At 38.9% G+C, this 19,334-nt stretch overlaps 2 protein-coding genes across 2 annotated transcripts; both read left to right on the top strand.

Annotated features, from left to right (window-relative positions):
- Positions 1–1,073: 1,073 nt before the first annotated feature.
- On the top strand, positions 1,074–7,958 carry LOC127140857 (major histocompatibility complex class I-related gene protein-like). Its single transcript, XM_051068733.1, has 8 exons — positions 1,074–1,205; positions 1,421–1,690; positions 3,946–4,224; positions 4,911–5,213; positions 5,344–5,451; positions 5,700–5,717; positions 5,854–5,899; positions 6,655–7,958. The coding sequence occupies exons 1-7, from the start codon at positions 1,157–1,159 to the stop codon at positions 5,892–5,894; spliced, it is 1,068 nt and encodes a 355-aa protein (XP_050924690.1). The 5' UTR covers positions 1,074–1,156; the 3' UTR covers positions 5,895–5,899; positions 6,655–7,958.
- A 608-nt stretch (positions 7,959–8,566) lies between these two features.
- Positions 8,567–18,813, top strand: LOC108886944 (uncharacterized). Its single transcript, XM_018682097.2, has 14 exons — positions 8,567–9,084; positions 9,299–9,571; positions 10,347–10,625; positions 11,187–11,489; positions 12,137–12,238; positions 12,454–12,471; positions 12,635–12,737; positions 14,947–15,122; positions 15,431–15,694; positions 16,350–16,628; positions 17,485–17,787; positions 17,918–18,025; positions 18,247–18,264; positions 18,400–18,813. The coding sequence occupies exons 1-14, from the start codon at positions 9,036–9,038 to the stop codon at positions 18,426–18,428; spliced, it is 2,304 nt and encodes a 767-aa protein (XP_018537613.2). The 5' UTR covers positions 8,567–9,035; the 3' UTR covers positions 18,429–18,813.
- The last annotated feature ends 521 nt before the right edge of the window (positions 18,814–19,334 follow it).

Genomic DNA, 19,334 nt, shown 5'->3' with positions numbered 1-19,334 from the left:
TAAAATGTTATTTTCTTTTTTAGGCCTGTCTTCATTCTTGTCTCTACTGGAAAAGAACAAATTATAATATTTGAGGAGTTTTAAATGCCTGTCCTCAATGATAGTGTTGATAAAATAGTAATTTTGAACGTTGTTCAAAAGTAGCTTCTTTCTGTTTCTGTTTCCTTAATGAATGTCAGATGTGCAGCGATCACAGGCAGCATACACAACATTTAGTTTCATTGGTAATTACACTTTATTTATCCACATTGCAGTCCACTTGGGTCCATTTGTTTGGAATGTCAGAGCTGAACACACTGCAGAGTTACACTTTTGCAGCACATGATATTATATCAGAAAACACAGGAAGTGCCTTCATAGTTGAGGAGAGTTCAACTTAACTGACCTGCCAGCTTTAAGACACATCTGTGACCTCGTTCTGAGCAGAAAAAACACTAGTTGCACATTTCTTCCTACCTCCAGCTCTGCTGAGTCGATACTGATATTAATCTTCTCATTTAACTCCTCTGTGTGAATTAAACTCATATTGCTGCAGCAACAATCACAGGTGAATATCTGGACTTAAGAAAAAGCCAAACATTTAAAAAGTGGAGACCACCATCACTGCTCATCTACTAACAATAGTTAAATAAATAAAATAATCATAGCTGACAGTATTCAACTCAAGTCATTTATTCATCCACTGTTTCTGTCTTATGTATCATCCTCAAGGTATTAACATGAGAATATAATGGAATGGAAATAAACAAAAACCAGGCAGAAATGCACAACAATGCAGAGATAACAAAATAAATGGTATAATGTAACTAAATATAATAAACAATATGTAAAAACTTACATGTTCCAGAGATAATTTCATCCATTTTGACACCTCACGCTGATTATTTTAAAAGACAATTAAAGAATTTCAATGTTAACTTTTACAATACAAATGCCAATGTTTCCTTTTTCTCTTCAGATTTTATTTGTAGTGTCAGCATTTTAATTTCTGTTCTTGCTCCATATGCATCTTGCTGCCAACACCCGCCTGTTCTCGATACACAGTTCATTTCCAACGAGCTCCACCTTTTTCCAGCCACTTGGAGAAAAGACACGGGACAGAAAACAACAACTGAATCAGCTCGGTTCTTTATCCGTCCGTCTTCATCAAAACAAGATGAAAACATTATTATTGTTGCTTCTTTTCTGTCACGTTTCATCACCAGGTAAGATTCACATTTTAAATTATTTAACTCTTTACTTCACTTTTTATGTGGCTCTGCATTTTACTCCTGTGTCACACTGCTGCATGATTTAGTTTCATTTTTATTTCGACTTGATAAGACTCTGAGTTTTAACTGAATCCTACTGAATAAATCATATTTATGATGAGTGTTATGGTGAAGTGGTATTTATACTGAACACCTTGTTTGTCCCACAGTCAAACACTCCCTGAAGTTTTTCGTCACTGCAACGTCTGGATCATTAACTCTCCCAGAGTTAATGATCTCTCTTGTGGTCGATGATGTTCATGTGGGTTACTGTGACACCAACACACAGAAACCAGACATAAAACTGGACTGGGCGAAAAACTTTTTTGATAAGAACCCCGAGGACCTGAAGTGGTTCGCTGCAGAGTGTTCGGAGGTTCTGCCTACGTCCTTCAAAGACAGGATTTTTTTGTTGATGCAGGTCCTCAACCAGAGAGAAGGTACAGTATGAGATATGTCATATTTAGCTTTTTACTGTTCAACCGCTCTGCATCTTAGTAAAGTGACCCTCTACAGTGTGGAGGCGCAAGAGTGACACAGGAAATAAACAGAAATTACCTTGATTTTTAAAAATGATTTATTAAAATGTCTTTTTTTTTTCCTACTATTTATACATTTTAAAATATTCAGCTTTCCCATTCGAATGAATTGATGGAATGTTCAAACCTTTCTAGTTCAGCAAACTTTCAGCTAGAAACTTAAATTAAGCTTTGCAATAAGTTCAGCTATTATTCTATGATTCTGATCATTTATGATCTCTTTACAGTTTTTGAATTTATATGAGGAGTTCAAGAGGTCCACAGAGCAAAATCTGACTATGCAGAGACTCACCAGTTACAGTTACCATAATAACAGGTGATTGTGATCAGCTGATCTCTGATGTCTGTGCTGTTTATCGAACTCTTGACTTACGTTTCTGTCAAAAATCCTGCTATAAACCATCTCCACACCTCATCCAAGACACATGGATTCCTCTTAATCAGAGATCACTAATCAGTAAATTATCTTTAAGCAGTGTTTGACGCTTCAAACCTCTTTCTCTCTATTTTTTTCTTTGACCCAAACCCTGAGCAGCTGATTTTATCTTTAAACTGTTTCTACCTCATCTACATTTTAACTTCCAAATTTTGATTCTCCATTTAGCTGTTTTTTTCTATTCTTTTTTATGTTATAACTACTCCTTCATACTTTCTGCTACAGAAACCATTCAATTATCAAAATGTTCGGGACACTTTTGCTTTTATTTGACCTTACTATTTGTACTTTCTAAAAATATTTTAGCTCTCATTTGAATGGAAGTTTCAGCTATTGTTTTCATTTTTTTACGTTGTTTATGGAAAAGGGTTAAAAGATGTTATAAAGGAACTAAAATTCAGTTAAGATTAAAGGAATAAATCCTGCAGTTTAACGCTTGTGAACGCTAAAGTTGTCTGCCTCTTTGTCTATACGTTCAGACCACGGCAGCGGGGTTGAGGACCACATTCCTCCCTGACACCCCTAGGTCAGGAGGGTAATATTTACATTTAGCTGTTTTTTCCATTATTTTCTGCTATTTTAAGCATTGCTTCAGCAATTCATTTTGCCTTTTCCTTTGCTTTCCTCCTGCATTTCAACAATTTCAGCCATTTTCTGCATTGTTTCAGCAATCCATTCAACTATCAGCATTTACATGCATTATTTATTAGACTGTCAATTACACGTCCCTTATTACTTTCTTTTAATCCACACCAATTGGTAGCAGAAGTGACTTGAGGGTCCATGCACAGTGTAACTGATTGATTTCATTGTATTTATGAAGTTATACAGTATATAAAGTTCACCTGCCAAGCTAAACAGTGTTTAAATAGTTTTCAGGTTAGTTAACAAGCAGCTGTATGTTAACTTAACTAACACCTGTGCTGACTTGTGGACTGAGCCTACATAGGCAGGTCCTTTGTTCAGCGCTCTGTTCTCCACCCTGCTGCAGCAGCACCTTAGTGGAGCTTGTTATCTGCTTTTCATTCATTTATTCATGTTTCAACAAACCTGTCTGTGATGAACTTGGACCCTGGTGTCTCAACCAGCTCCAACAACTTTGACACTCAGAATTGCGACACTATCCAATATCCAGCATGTTGTGAGAGAGAAGGTGGGATTATCTCTTTATTAGGAAATTTATTTTGTGAAAGTTGGAAAGGTTTTAAGATTTGATTCTTTCATTTATTTTGAATCCAGTAGAACCAGATGTCCAGAGCCATGAAAGTAAAAACCCAAGGTGTAATAAAGCATTGTTTTCCTTATCATGTTAGGTTGTAATCAGATTAGTACAAACAACATGACACAGTAAGTCTTTAGGTTTCAGGTCTCTGGAGTTGTAGCTTCCCTCTTTGTCCAGTTGGTAATACAACAGTAGTTATATAACGACTATGATTCTGTGAATTCCTGAGTAACTGCCAGATATTCTGGTCACTCAGACCTGAGACTTTTGATTCATTCAGCATCTTAAACCCTAAGCCATGGACCAATCCAGATAGGTGTGACTTTGTATATGTAACAGTTTGATGTGCACAGAACACAAGAAGACAAAGTGTCTTGGTGTACTGCCAGTGGCAATAATCCAGGAATGTACAGAACAATAAATACCTTTCTAACTTTTAAACAGTAAAACAGAAATTGGGTTTCATCACTCACATTACAGTCTCTGTCTCTGTTGCAGGTGTTCACATTTTACAGAGGATACAAGGCTGTGAATTGTTTGAAGAGACTGGAGAGGTTAATGGTATTTTGCAGTATGGTTATGATGGAGAAGATTTCATATCACTGGACCTGAAGACACTGACGTGGATCGCTCTGAAACCAGAGGCTGTCGCCATCAAACAGAGATGGGATGCTGACAAAGCTGGAATAAAAAGATATGAGAATCTTTTAACTCAGTTTTGTCCTGAGTGGCTGAAGAAGAGTATCGACTATAGGAAGAGCTCTCTTCTGAGAACAGGTAGAATCACACGATGATGTAGTTTCACAAGCATAACAATATTCATGCAGACTAGTGAGACTGAATTAGCATTGTGTTAGCACTCCAGTCAGTGGGTCTTGGTGGTTGTGTAGCAAAGGGGTTATTATGTTGTCCTGTCATATGTTTTTAAGGTGAATGTCTGGGTCTGTACATGAAGTGCTTTTACCTGAAAGAAAAGTTAGTTACATGTTGTGAGCCTCATCTGTTGAGTCTTTAGTTCACTTACAGTAAGTATATACATACAGAACATACAGATGGATGAAATGTTGAAGGAAAACCTGAATTATTAACAAGTGAAGAAACACACAGTTAAGCTGTTAACATCTGATCAGTCTCTGTGGCATAAAAACTCTGAACATACCCAGCTGATTCAGATTTTTATCAGATTGGAAATAGCAAAAGTTCTACATGACTTTGAAAGAGTTTTCATTGTTGGGACACAGATGGCAGGAGGGTCAGTCTCAACGACTGCTCAACTGGCAGGTGTTTCAATAGGAACAGAGACTAAAGTGTCATCTGCATTTAGATCTGTGGAAAACATCAGTGAGAAGGAACTTTAATTCTTTCAGTCTAGTTTCTGTCATGAAGTCTATTCTCCATCATTTAGTTTGTGTCCTCTTCTCTTCTCTTTCTCTCTCTCTCTCTTTCTCTCTCTCTCCCTCCAGATCGTCCCTCAGTGTCTCTCCTCCAGAAAACTCCCTCCTCTCCAGTCAGCTGCCACGCTACAGGTTTCTACCCTGACAGAGCCATGATGTTCTGGAGGAAAGATGGAGAGGAGCTTCATGAGGACGTGGACCGAGGAGAGATCCTCCCCAACCATGATGGAACCTTCCAGATGAGAGCTGACCTGAACATTTCATCAGTCTCACCTGAAGACTGGAGGAGGTACGACTGTGTGTTTCAGCTCTCTGGTGTGAAGGAGGACATCATCACCAAACTGGACAAAGCAGAGATCAGGACCAACAGGGGTAAGACTGAGATCAGATCAGGTGGTGATTGAAAATACACACCTGTTTGTTTGTCTAATAAAGTAGATTAAACATGTCCTTCTCCATCCAGTGGCAGAGACAGAGTGTGAATGTTGTGTTTTGGTTCCAGTTCCTCCCTCAGAGTTTCCTGCTGCTGCTGTCATTGGAGTTGTTGTAGGACTGCTGCTCCTGCTGCTCTGCATCTCTGGACTCTTCATCTGGAGAAGGAACAATAATGGTGAGGAACAACAATGTTTTCACTCTTTATAAAGACATGATTTCTCCACTGATGGATTTAACATGCAGGTTTTATGGAGTGTATTTGTTAAGAGTTGTTCCTCTACCTTTATATTTGAAGCAGAAATCTGTGAAATTTATGAGGGACTTTTCAAAACATGCAAAGTGTTTTTTTTTTATAAACTCTTCTTTTTATTTATTTATTTATTCTTGAACATTAACTACTGTAACCTCTCATCTGTATTTCAGGCTTCAGACCTGCAAACAGTAAGTTTCCCCTGTTCAATGTGTGTGTGGTAACATTTGTTTGTGAACATTAACACTCAGTCATTCATGTTCAGTCCTGTTCATATCATGTCTCTTTATGTCAAATGAAACTGTTTCTCTTTGTTTCTCTCTGTAGCTTCAGACTCTTCACCTCCACCAGGCAAAGCCTCTAACTGATCACAGTGAGTCCTGCATCATATCAACTACACTGAGCAGATATACAGTAAATGACAGGAAGTTTTTTGGCCTCATGAATGTAGTATCTCTGGAACACCTCAAAGGAATTCCTTTAAATTCAGAAGAAACATTCATTTGCACTCAGAGATGAATTGATTAGCATTTGGTGGTCAAAGGTCAAAGGTCAAGGTCACGTTAACCTCACAAAACATGTTTTTGGCTCCTTGAATGTGACATCTCAAGATCACCTTGATGAAATTTCTTGCACAAATGTTCACTTGGACTCAAGGTGTTAATTCTAGTTTAATATCACATGTCAGCCTTCACAGTCTGTGTGTACAGACTGTAAAACGTCTTTCAGTTAAATTGGACCGATTTTGGTTTCATTCATTGGATTTTGCCATGTATAACACAGACCCTCCTGAGGTTCAATGAATCTGAACCAAGCCGTACCTCTCTGTATCCACTAGGAAAAAGTACTGGACAGCAGCTGAATCAGCTCAGTCCTTTACCCATACGTCGTTATCAGAACAAAATTTAAAAAATGTATTTTTGTTGCTTCTTTTCTGTCACGTTTCATCAGAAGGTAAGATTCTAATTTTAGATGTTAATTTAAGCCTTTAATTCACTTTACACTCGGCTCTGCATTTTACTCCTGTGCCAGACTCCTGCATGATGTAGTTTCACTTTTACTTCAACTTGATGAAACTATGTTTAAAGTCAGATTTACACACCGTTCTCTCTCCCTCTCTCCCTCCAGAGCGTCCCTCAGTGTCTCTCCTCCAGAAGACTCCCTCCTCTCCAGTCAGCTGCCACGCTGGCTGCTTCTTTAGTCTAGCCAGTAGCCCCGCCCCCCACCCACCCCACAACAATCCATGAAAATCCCAGAAATCCCCCAGTATACTGTGTATCCTTGTTCTGTGCTGTAATCTGATGTTTATCAAGTCGTGACAACTATACACATACTTTGCTTGACAAAACTCAACAACAAATATAATATGAGCAAATATAACATAGGCCTACACACCTGTAAACACCAAACTAGAGAGCGAAGAGCTGCTGAACAATTGCATACTACCAGCTTACTGGCCTGTTAATTCTAGTTTGGACCAGTTCACTCCAACATTAACTATAAACTCTCTTAACTTGTCCATTTGTATATTTGTCATAACAGTTTACCAAAGAAGATTAGATGAGGAAAGTGAATTCTAATTCAATTACTCTGGCATTAATTCACAGTGTAAATATCCCTGTATTGTGGTTGAATGTGTCAGTAATAATGTCAGTTCTCCTGATGGTGCTGTGGCCCAAATGTAGTAATAATTTAATTTCATTTTAAATAATTTAGAAATGATCTCTGATCTGTGAATTCGACCAAGGCATTTTCATTCTTCTTTTTTTGGCACAGAGGCATCATGTTGTCCGTTCGTCCTTCTATTGATCCATTTGTCCCATTATGTTGAATTCTGTATCTCATGAATGTATTCAGAGAATGTCTTGGTGGTCAAAGGTCAAAGGTCACTGTGACCTCACAGACCATGTTTTTGGCCACACTAGTTAACTGCTATAGAACCAGTAGTAGAAGCATATAACCTCCAGGCAGTATTTCTAGTTTTTTATACGAATGTTGTTTGATAATGAATTACACCAGTCAGGTTTTAATGTGTAGTCTTTAACCCAGTGTATTAAATATCTGTGTATGTATTTCAATAACTGTGCACTTTGTTTCAGAGAACATTTTCTCTGAGCTGCCGTTATATTCACTTTATTTTTGTTGCATTTATTTACAATCATTTGTTTTAGAATCTGATTTTATTTATTTATTTTTTTTATTAAAGTTAAATCATGTGTCTGTTAATGTGGATGATCAGAAGTCTAAAGAAAAAATATTTCAGTGCTTATTTGTATACTGTATGTTGCTGTGTATTACACTGATTTCAATGTGTTTATCTACCTGTGAATACAGGACATTTTAGATTAAACCACTGAATGATAAGTGTTTAACTAGAGCAGCAGAGAGCTGAGAAAAGACAAACTGAGATAATATCAACATTTTCACTTTATGTGAGAGAGCACTGTTCATGTGTGTCTGAAGGAAAATGAGGACATGGACGGACTCAACAAGTTTCATCAGGTACTATCAGGATGAATCAGGAGGAAAATAATAAGCAGCGTTCCACAGAATCAAAATAAATCTGAACAAGATAAAGAGGGAATGTTGAACAGAATGAGACTGGGTCACATTAAACTACACAACACACTAAAAAGCATTCAGCTGATCTTTATATGGTCCAACATCACACATCATGTTTCACAGTCTGAGCCATATGACACTCTGTGTACTATGTCCTAGTTATTTGTAGAAATTCTCCAGGTGGCGTTGGTCACTCGTTTTCCTCCAGACTCCACATCTGCCTCAACACCCTCAGTCACACCTGCTACTTAAGAAGGATTTCTTCAGCAGGTGTTGTTCTAAAATAAAATCAGTAAAGTTTTAGAGCACTCATTTCTGTCTGATATTTGCTGACAAATCAGGTTAAGAAAAACACTGGGGTGCAGTGACTGATTTACAGGACTTGGTGTTCTTCCAGCTCTGGGAGAGACCAGGACCAGGGTGGAGAATGGGCAGCGTCTCAGCTGCTGGACCAATCAGAGGCAGGAACCACAAACAACCACAGAACAAACAAAGGCCTCAACATGTTGTTAATAGTCTGAGGAGGAAGGTCTGGAATCATGCCTGATTCAGGGACGTGTTTTTCCACTGAAACTGATCTGTTCCTCAGTCTTAGTAAACGGTATAAACAGATATATTTGTGTGTTTGGAGTCACAGTTTTCAAAAAGAGGACAAGTGAGAGATTTTCTCATCACATTTTTTTATCGGCTGTTGTTGTAGGATCAGTAACTCTACGGGCGGTGGCAGCTTCTCTCCACAAACTGCGAAACTTTGATTTTGATTTAACTGGACAGATTCTGGTTCCATCAGTTGGATTTTACAGGATGTCATGTGATTGTCCTCGTTCCCTTTTCAGACGAGACGAAGTGGATCTGGACCGAGCTCCACCTTTTTATTTCCATTAGGAAAAAGTATTGGAGAACAGAAGCAGCTCCGTCTTTAACCCGTCCGTTCTTATCAAAACAAGATGAAAAAATTATTTTTGTTGCTTCTTTTCTGTCACGTTTCTTCATCAGGTAAGATTCACAGTTTAAATATTTATTAACTCTTTTGTTCACTTTCTACTCGGCTTTGCTTTTCCTGCAACACATTCCATAGTTTCAGTTTCACTTCGACTCAATAAGACTAAGTTTGAACTGAATCTTACTGAACACATGATATCTCTAATGATGTATGTATGTATATTGTGTGTATATTTCTAATGATGTATGTGTGTATTTTGTTCCACAGTCAAACACTCCCTGAAGTATTTCTTCACTACAGCTTCTGGAATCCCAGATTTCCCAGACTTTATGGCTGCTGTACATGTTGATGAAATTCTGGCGGGTTACTGCGACAGCAACTCAAAGACAGTGGAAATAAAACAGGACTGGGTGAAAAACTATTTAGATAATAACACTAAAGTCCTGGAATGGCACACTAGAGAGTGTTCGAGAGAGAGTCGGCCTAAAACCTTCAAAGTTTGGATTTCTAGTGTGATGCAGCATCTGAACCAAAGTGAAGGTACAGTATGTGAAACTTTTTACTGCTATACTGTTCTGCATCTTAGTTAAAGAACAGAGACCCAGAAATGACACAGGAAATAAATAAATGACCTTGCTTAATAAAAAAGTTAACTAGACCTAAATAAGTGACAGTTACAATTAAATAAATGTGACAATTTATTTATTTCTACATTTAGTTAATTATTTTCCTTTATGATAGTAAGGGAGGTTGTCATACACCTTTGTCATTGTCAGTTTTTGTCCTCATTGTCTTGTCAGTGTCAGCATATTTGTGTTTCAGTTACACATAATTTATTATTATCATTTTGGTCAACACCAATGGGGACACAGATAAATGATAATGGTGGAAAACAAACAGGTAAGTTGAGGGTCTGTGAATAAAGTATGATGTGTCCTTTGTGTTCCTCTGGCTGCTTTTCCAGGTTCCATTTTCACATTTACATAATTGTAATAACTTTCTACTAAGCAGCATAGTGAAACTTCATCATTTGATCACTTGGAGATGAAACTAAGTAGAAGGAGGCAAAGGGAGCAGAACCAGTCTTTGAGATTGTCAAAGTCAGTGCAGTGTTTTAACAAGAGCCACAGCTACAGAGTCATTCAAGAGATCAAGTCAGACAGAAATCTAACTGGCATGCATTGCACATCACATCACAACAGCAAAATAGAAAATGGGTTTCATCACTATGAAGAAAAGTCTTTTATCATTTTATCATGACTATGAGAACATCACAGAACATCATTGTTAATGACAGTCTCTGTCTCTGTCTCAGGTGTTCACATTTTACAGAGGATAAATGGCTGTGAATGGGATGAAGAGACTGAAGAGGTCACTGGTTTCATGCTGTTTGGTTATGATGGAGAAGACTTCCTATCACTGGACCTGAAGACACTGACATGGATCGCTCTGAAACCAGAGGCTGACATCATCAAACAGAGATGGGATGCTGAAGAAGCAAGAAATGAACACCATGAGAACTTCTTAACTGTGAACTGCCCTGAGTTACTGAAGACATCTTTGGCTTATAAGAAGAGCTTTCAGCTGAGAACAGGTAGAATGACACAATGATGCAGTTTCGTGAACACAATAATATTCATACAACCTGCTCAGACTGAAATAACACTGTATCATTACTCCACTTAGTCTAACATTACCTTATTTTTGGCCGCTCTCTGTGGTGATAAGATTTGACTTAATCCTGACCAGTGTGCTCTGACACTTTCAGTCAGCTGGTGACAGTCAGTTACTGTGAGTTCAGTAAGTTTCAGATTCTCAGTTTAGATCATTAAGATTCCTGTTTGACTGAATATTTACACCGTATTTAAGTTTAACACTTAAGCACAGAGTACATATCACTGCTCAGCCTCACAGTGCTGCTGTAGACTCTTAGTGTTGCTGTTATGTTCCACACCTTATGTTGTTGATAGAGCTAAGGTTGGTCAGCCACAGTTTCCTACCACTGCTACTGATATGAATCAGCATGGAGACTCACTGTGCATGAAACTGTTATTCAGCAGATTGTGTCTTTAATTCTCTTTCTCTTCATTCTCTGTTGCTCTCTCTAACCTCCATTGTCTCTGACTCTCTCTCTAACCACCTTCTCTCTCTCCAGCCCTTCCCTCAGTGTCTCTCCTCCAGAAGACTCCCTCCTCTCCAGTCAGCTGCCACGCTACAGGTTTCTACCCTGACAGAGCCATGATGTTCTGGAGGAAAGATGGAGAGGAGCTTCATGAGGACGTGGACCGAGGAGAGATCCTCCCCAACCATGATGGAACCTTCCAGATGAGAGCTGACCTGAACATTTCATCAGTCTCACCTGAAGACTGGAGGAGGTACGACTGTGTGTTTCAGCTCTCTGGTGCAACAAGGGACATCATCACTAAACTGGACAAAGCAGAGATCAGGACCAACTGGGGTAAGACTGAGATCAGAGGTTGGTGAATGTGACTTTAGGTCTGTGGTTTGTTCCATATATTAGATTTTGTCCTCCAGATCCTTGTCACAGGATCAGTGGTCAGATCATATTAGTGCAACAAGATTAATATGAGCTCCTTTTTGTTTTTAAATCATTTTACAGAGCAGATTGTTTTCACCACACAAATATAAAGTCTAAGCTGCCTGTCCACTGCTGACTGTACTCAGAATAACACAGAATATAGCCTGAGTTGAAACCTGCAAAATCTGATTTTATTATGCTGTATCTACTTTGTTAAACTGAAGAGAACTTTTGACTTTGATCATTTTTAAGTACACTAGTTTTGCCAGCTTTGTTTCTTTAAACTGTGTAACTGTTTATGGCTGTCTTAATTTGTTTATTTATTTAGAGTCTTTCTTTCCAATCCAATGTGTAAAGGCTTTAATATATTTCTATAGACATACACCTCAAAGATAATTGCCACAGCCATTGATTACACTGTTAATTCAAGTCTTAGTTCATAGTAACAAGCCAACACATATACAGCTGATTAAAGTGAAGGATGAACTTCTGTTCTGCTTTATCTGTATCAGAATTAATATTTTGTTTTGTGTTGGTTTTTGTTTTTGGTGTTTTTTGTTCAACAGTGAAGCCCACCAACACGACCGTCCTCATTATTGTTGCTGTGGTTGTTGTTGCTCTCGTCCTCATCGCTGTCACTGGATTTGTGATTTACAGAAAGAGAAAAGGTGAGAGAGAAAATGGAAAGATTATCTACCTCACTGACAGTTTCTGTCCTTTGATTTTAGTCTCTGAGTTGATTAATTTATCTACATAATAAAACTGAATGGTAGAATGGATTTAAGTTTTAGTTGAAGTGTGTAGAAGAGTGGATCATGTTCACTGGATGTTTTTTCATTTACAACTGTAAGTGAAATGATATTTTCTCTTCTTTTGATTTTAGACAAACACCCTCCATCTTGTAAGTAAAACTTACATTTATTCTGTTTCAGATGACATGACACACTTTCTGCTGTCTGATTAAAATTATTTCAAATTATTGCTCAGATGAACTTTTTCAGAACTGTTTCAGAAGTGTTTCTAAAAGTTCACTGCAGATCAACAATGTGTTTCTGATCTTACAGCTCCTGAAAACAGCACTGAGCTCTCTGCCAAACTGGATCCAGAACTGAGACTGTCAGACACCCTCAGTGAGTCACCTCATATAAACCAGACCCCATATGACTGAAGAGGACCTGCAGGAAGGTGTAGCTGACACAGTGGTGGTTCAGTGGTGGAGCAGAGTCTACATGGAGGAGTCATCAGAGGGAACCTTTACCTGTAAGATCAGCCCAGAGTCAGTGTTGGTGTCTGGAAAAGACTGATTTTGAAAACAGGTACTACTGGTTTGGGCCTTTCCACCCAGCAGACATGCAGCTTTATCTGAGAGTTTTCTCCGTTTTCCAGATGTTGTCTCTTGATTTCCACATTTCCCTTTAACTGCTATCTCTCAATGACATTTCAGACGATGTAAATTTCAAGCTGGAAGTGTTTTGATACCTTTGTATCAGTTAGCTTTGGCTAATCAGGCCACACAATTTTTTTTTGTCTTACACAATGTTACCAATGTCAGATTAATAACAGTGTCATACATTCTTGGTCTCGTCTGGACTGGGAGACTGACAACACTCTGACCAATCATTGTTCACACTGTCCAGAGGTTGTTTTACAAGTAATGTCCATATGTCTAAACACATCAAGATCTTGATCATTTTTGAATGATATTTTATGGTTTTAGAAGAACTCCATGAACTACAGGGTTCTGTAAACATGGAGATACTGAAAGCAGTTTTCACAATCACTTCTTGTGATGAATTATTCAAACCATGTAACACAGGACGAGTGACACAATCCATCAAGAGTTTATCATAACAGAGGGGTTGCTAACTGGTGGTGATAGGTAACACAGTGATGGTGGTTGTATTACTGAGCGGGTATTCACATGAAGCTGCCTGTTAAGACAGGTGGGACAGTGTTAGAGGACGGTGTCACCTGTCAGAGGACCCAGTAGATTTACACAGCCTGATACTCATCAGGGCCTAATGACAGCTCAAACATCATTTACAGTGACATGAACACTGGGCTTCCCGAGGAATACTTCCCCAACTTTTGGCACATTTTACTCTGTTTTTGTTTTTGTTTTTTGCTTACATCATACTCATTCATAAATGAATGTCTAAATTAAATGTAATTACTCCTCTTTGTGCTGATGTTTCACTTTTTAATAAAGTCCCACATTTTCATAAGTTTTTATAAATCCAAATGCTTATCTGGACTAGTGTTGCAGTAATATCAATATTACTTGAGCATTCAGTATTGTAACATGAGAAGATCAATATCAGTGTCAACTGTGAGCAGAGTTAGAAACATTTTGGCTTGAAGAGGAACTTATCACACTTTTTGAACAATAGGTTTTTGTTTGACTGATAGCAATACTATGTGTAAAACTTTCAGCTCAAAATGGGCTGACATGTTTCCTCTTAAATCTGATAGGTCAGTTTATCTGAAGTCTGTGGCCCCTCCCCAACTGTGAAGAAATAACCAGTGTTTTTCTAATGTGATTCAAAGTCATGAAGATGTTTTTGTTGTTTTATTTGAGCTGCAGTGTGTTCAGCTCTCTGATGTACCACACAGATGGATGTGAGTGATACTCAGTGAGTACTTGTAGAGCTCAGTAGGGTCCATGCAGAGCAGGCCTGTCATAAACAAGTGCAGAAAATGTGATTAATATCACCTCCTTTCTATGTGATCCCTAATGTTGCTGCTGTGTAATAATGCAGCAGATAAAACCAGATTAAACTTCATCAGTCAGACATTTGTGTTAAATGACACTTGAGCAGGTAGACAAGTGCAGGCAGATCAGAAGGAGCCTCTGACAGGAACAGGTAAGAAAACATTCGAGTGTGTCCACTGACAGTATCACCAACAGAGTATTTCTGTGCATATATACACTGGCAGATCTTAATATGGTTCACTTTACAAACATAATGCAAGTATGCATGTTTTGTTGCAGAGAGCAGGTTAGTGCTAAAACCTGTTTTATCTCAGTGAAACACAGAGATTTTCTTCACTGCATCCTCTGGAGTCCCAGAGCTGCTGGTAGATTACTGTTAGACCCACTTTGCTCTGACATCAGGCAAATGTAATGTGAAATTTGATCTTTAAGTATTAAACGACAAAAAACACCTGTGTGTTGTTAGCCAATCAGTCTCTGTGTATATAGTCTTGCCTCTCCCCTTAAGTAAGATTGTCTTCCTGTTACTCACATTTCCACTAATTACCACAGTTTGTCTTCCTGGATAATTTCGTCTTTTGCCTGCTCTTGGTCTGTGTTGTGTGCTACACTGACTGACAACATGCGTCTGATCTCAGGCTTTTAAGCAAACTTTAATTTGAGCTTTTACTTGGTCTCTAGTGTGATTCCAGTATTCGAGTCAGTCTCCTGCGGGAAGCAGTTCATTTCTAAGGAGCACTACCGTTTCTCAGCTTCATCAGCTCGGTCCTTCACGTCTGTAACGACCAAGATGAAAAATGTGTTATTGTTGCTTCTTTTCTGTCAAGTTTCATCACCAGGTGAGATCACCTTTTAAATATTTACCTAGGATCTACAAAGTAACGCGTTAAAGTTCTACGATTAGTTTTTGTTTCAATTAGTAACGTAACGCGCAAGTTTTACAGTTAAAGTAAATACTGTTAGTTTCGTCTGTAAATAAGCTCTTTACTTAACTTTCTACTCGGCTCTGCATTGCACTGCGGAATTTAGTGTCACTTTTACTTCAACTTAATAGATGAGCGACAGCGTTCAAATCAGTCATTGGTTTTAAGTTTTAACTGTATTCATTCAGTGTTTTGATGATGTGTGTCTACATTTTCTCCCACAGTGAAACACACTCTTCAGTTCTTCCTCGCTGCATCCTCTGGAATCCCAAACTACCCAGAGTTTGTGGGTGCTGTGCAGGTTGATGGTGTTCTGGTGGCGTACTGCAACACCAACACAGAAGTACAACCGAGAGGGGACTGGGGACGAGAAGTGTTAGAAGATGATCCTCAGCTATTGTCGTTCTACGGTCGACAGTGTGAGGTTCAGCCAAGTCTTCTCAAAGACAACATTAAAACGTTCGAGCAGCTCTTCAACCAAAGTGGAGGTACAGTATGTGAGGTTACATTTGACCTTTATTACTTTTATATCAGGGGGCATCCAGCAGCATCAAAGTGGTATTTATCTGCCACTGTGTTTACAGCATGAATAATCCTCCCATGACACCTGTTTTAGCTATGTAGCAATGCACTGAGATTTCATTCCTTTCATTTATCTTGGAGAGTGTGTTAGCAGAACCAGTTGGACCAGATGCCCAGCACCACAAAAACCCAACTTAAAACAGAGCAGTTTTTCTTTTCATGTTAGTTGGTTATTAAATTAAAACAAACAACATGACACAGTAAGCCTCGAGGTTTCAGGCTTCCTGGAACTTTTTTATGCAGCCTCGCTCTTTGCCTAGTTAATATGATTCTGTGAATTCCTGGAGAACAGCCAGTCATGTGGGTCACTCAAACCTGGGACTGTATCCACAGCTGCTGGTGTCACACAGGGGTGTGTGTGTGTTTGTGTTTTTGTTTTCTTTGTTTGTACTATTTAATTTTTTATGCCTTATTTTAGGTTCATAGTCTTAAATCCTCAGCCACGATCCAGACATGTGACTGTGTCTCTAACAGTTTGATGTGCACACAATGCAAGAATATGTGGAAATATCCTCTGTTCATCATGGTTAATGACAGTCTGTCTCTCTGTCTCTGTCTCAGATGCCCACATCGTGCAGAGGATAAGTGGCTGTGAATGGGATGAAAAGACTGAAAAGATTATTGGTTTTATTCTGTTTGGTTATGATGGAGAAGATTTCATATCACTGGACCCGAGGACACTGACGTGGATCACTCAGAAACCACAGGCTGTCGACATCAAACTGAAATGGGATGTAGACAGAACTTTAAGACAATACTATGAGAATTTCTTCACTGATCCTTGTCCTAAGTGGCTGAAGAAGTATTTGGATTATGGGAGGAGCTCTCTGCTGAGAACAGGTAGAATCACAGAACCTGATGTAGTTTTCTGAACAAAACAATATTCATATAACTGCTCAGACTGAATGACCACTCTGTCATCACTTCAGTCGGTCTGACGTTCTTCTGACCCCGTTGTATTTGGCCATTTTCCATGGTGGTAAGACTTGATTCAGCCCTGACCAAGAGCATCCAAACATGTCAGTAGAGACAGGAAAGTGGCTCCACAGCTCAGATACACTCAGCAACGTCTCACTGTTCACATGCTGGCTCCCTGGTAAACACTGTGTCTCCCTCCGGCCTTCTGCACCGACTGAGTGACGGCCTGCCGGTGCCAACGCTTCCTCAGCATAACAGAGGGTTGGGGGGACACTGCACCTACAGCTGAAAGAGGTCGTGGAGAGAAAGGGCAAAGAGAGAGAGGGAACACCTACACAACACAAAGAAACACACTTGTGGCTGTAACAATACAATACACTTCTAACAGTTTATTACCAAAAACATGAAAATGATACAACATTCCCATCAGCCTCATCTGTACTTAGTGCTTAGTGTTAATCAGCAAATATTGACATGCAAACATACAGAACCAAGATGTCATTATACCTACTAAACATCAACATCATGGTATGTTAGCATGTAAGCAGGCTCATAACACTACTGAGCCTCAGTGCAGTTAGAATGGCTCAGTCACAAAGTCCTAACACTGCTACTGATATGAACCAACATGGAGATTCACTGTGTATGAAAGTGTTCCTGGGCAGTCAGAGTATTTTAATTGCTCCTCTCACTCTCTTTCTCTTCATTCCTCATTGCTCCTTCCACCTCTATTGTCTCTACCCATCTCATTCTCATCAACTCCACCTCCCCTCTCCAGATCGTCCCTCAGTGTCTCTCCTCCAGAAGACTCCCTCCTCTCCAGTCAGCTGCCACGCTACAGGTTTCTACCCTGACAGAGCCATGATGTTCTGGACGAAAGATGGAGAGGAGCTTCATGAGGACGTGGACCGAGGAGAGATCCTCCCCAACCATGATGGAACCTTCCAGATGAGAGCTGACCTGAACATTTCATCAGTCTCACCTGAAGACTGGAGGAGGTACGACTGTGTGTTTCAGCTCTCTGGTGTGAAGGAGGACATCATCACCAAACTGGACCAAGCAGAGATCAGGACCAACAGGGGTAAGACTGAGATCAGATCAGGTGGTGATTGAAAATACACACCTGTTTGTTTGTCTAATAAAGTGGATCAAACATGTCCTTCTCCATCCAGTGGCAGAGACAGAGTGTGAATGTTGTGTTTTGGTTCCAGTTCCTCCCTCAGAGTTTCCTGCTGCTGCTGTCATTGGAGTTGTTGTAGGACTGCTGCTCCTGCTGCTCTGCATCTCTGGACTCTTCATCTGGAGAAGGAACAATAATGGTGAGGAACAACAATGTTTTCACTCTTTATAAAGACATTTTTACTTCTCTGTTACATTCACCATTTAACACTCTATACTTGAAATAGAAATCTGTGAAAATTATGAAGAACTTCTTCAAAACATGTAAAAGTATTTTCTATGTGAACTTTCATAAAGTCAAGAAGATTTTATTTTATTTATTCTTGAACATTAACTACTTAACCTCTCATCTGTATTTCAGGCTTCAGACGTGCAAACAGTAAGTTTCCCTGTTCAATGTGTGTGTGGTATCATTTGTTTGTGAACATTAACACTCAGTCATTCATGTTCAGTCCTGTTCATATCATGTCTCTTTATGTCAAATGAAACTGTTTCTCTTTGTTTCTCTCTGTAGCTTCAGACTCCTCCAGATGCAGCCTCTAACTGATCACAGTGAGTTTTCAAGAATGAACTGATTAGACTTTGGAGGTCAAAGGTCAAAGGTCACTGTGACCTCACAAAGCATTTTTATTGAGTGTAACATCTCAGGATCACCTTGAGGAAATTCACTTGGAGTCCAGGTGTTAATTCCAGTTTGGATCAGTAACAGATATCTGCACTGCAGGATTAATATTCACTGTAAACTCTAAAGTTTTAATTAAAGGTTATCAAAGAAGATTAGATGAGGGAAGTGAACTCCAGTGAAATGAATCTGGTATTAATTCATTAATTCACAGTGTAATGTCCATTTATTGTGGTTAAATCTCTGTAATAATGTAGAAATGATGTCTGATCTGTGAATTAGACCAAAGCACTTTTTTTATTCCTCCATGAGGTGACAGCTGTGACCGGAGGCATTGTGTTTTCAGGTTGTCTGTTCTTCCATCCGTTCGTCCCACTCTTGTGAACATGATATCTCAGAAACATGTTGAGGGAATTTCTTCAAACTTTGGTGCAAACATTCACGTGGACTCAAAGATGAACTGATTTTAATGGTCAAAAGTCAAAGGTTGCTGCGACCTCACAAACCATGTTTTTGGCCATAACTCATGAATGTTGTTTAATAATAAATGACACCAGTCCGTTATGTGTAGATATTCAAACAAGAACATTAAATATCTGTGTATGTACTTTAATAACAACAACTCTTTCTTGAAGCTGCTTTCACATTCACCTTTTTGTTGCTTTTATTTACATCTGATTTGTGTGTTGTTGGTTTTTTGTTGTGTTTTTTGGCTGAAGTTTAAATGTGTGTCTGTGGATGTAGATTATTAAAACTCTAAAGAAAATTCAGGATTTCAGTGTTTATCTGTATACTGTATGTTGTCATGTATTCCACTGATTTAAATG

Source organism: Lates calcarifer, linkage group LG3 (genome assembly GCF_001640805.2).
Source record: "Lates calcarifer isolate ASB-BC8 linkage group LG3, TLL_Latcal_v3, whole genome shotgun sequence".
NCBI lineage: Eukaryota > Metazoa > Chordata > Actinopteri > Centropomidae > Lates > Lates calcarifer.
The sequence above is the reverse complement of the archived record's forward strand: the minus strand, read 5'-3'. Positions and strand labels throughout refer to the sequence as shown.

Coding starts and splice junctions, on each gene's coding strand:
- LOC127140857 (XM_051068733.1), top strand. CDS start 1,157: ATGAAAACATTATTATTGTTGCTTCTTTTCTGTCACGTTTCATCACCA. Junction 1,206..1,420: donor CTGTCACGTTTCATCACCAG/GTAAGATTCACA, acceptor TTTGTCCCACAG/TCAAACACTCCCTGAAGTTT. Junction 4,225..4,910: donor GAGCTCTCTTCTGAGAACAG/GTAGAATCACAC, acceptor CTCTCCCTCCAG/ATCGTCCCTCAGTGTCTCTC.
- LOC108886944 (XM_018682097.2), top strand. CDS start 9,036: ATGAAAAAATTATTTTTGTTGCTTCTTTTCTGTCACGTTTCTTCATCA. Junction 9,085..9,298: donor CTGTCACGTTTCTTCATCAG/GTAAGATTCACA, acceptor TTTGTTCCACAG/TCAAACACTCCCTGAAGTAT. Junction 15,123..15,430: donor CTGTCAAGTTTCATCACCAG/GTGAGATCACCT, acceptor TTTCTCCCACAG/TGAAACACACTCTTCAGTTC.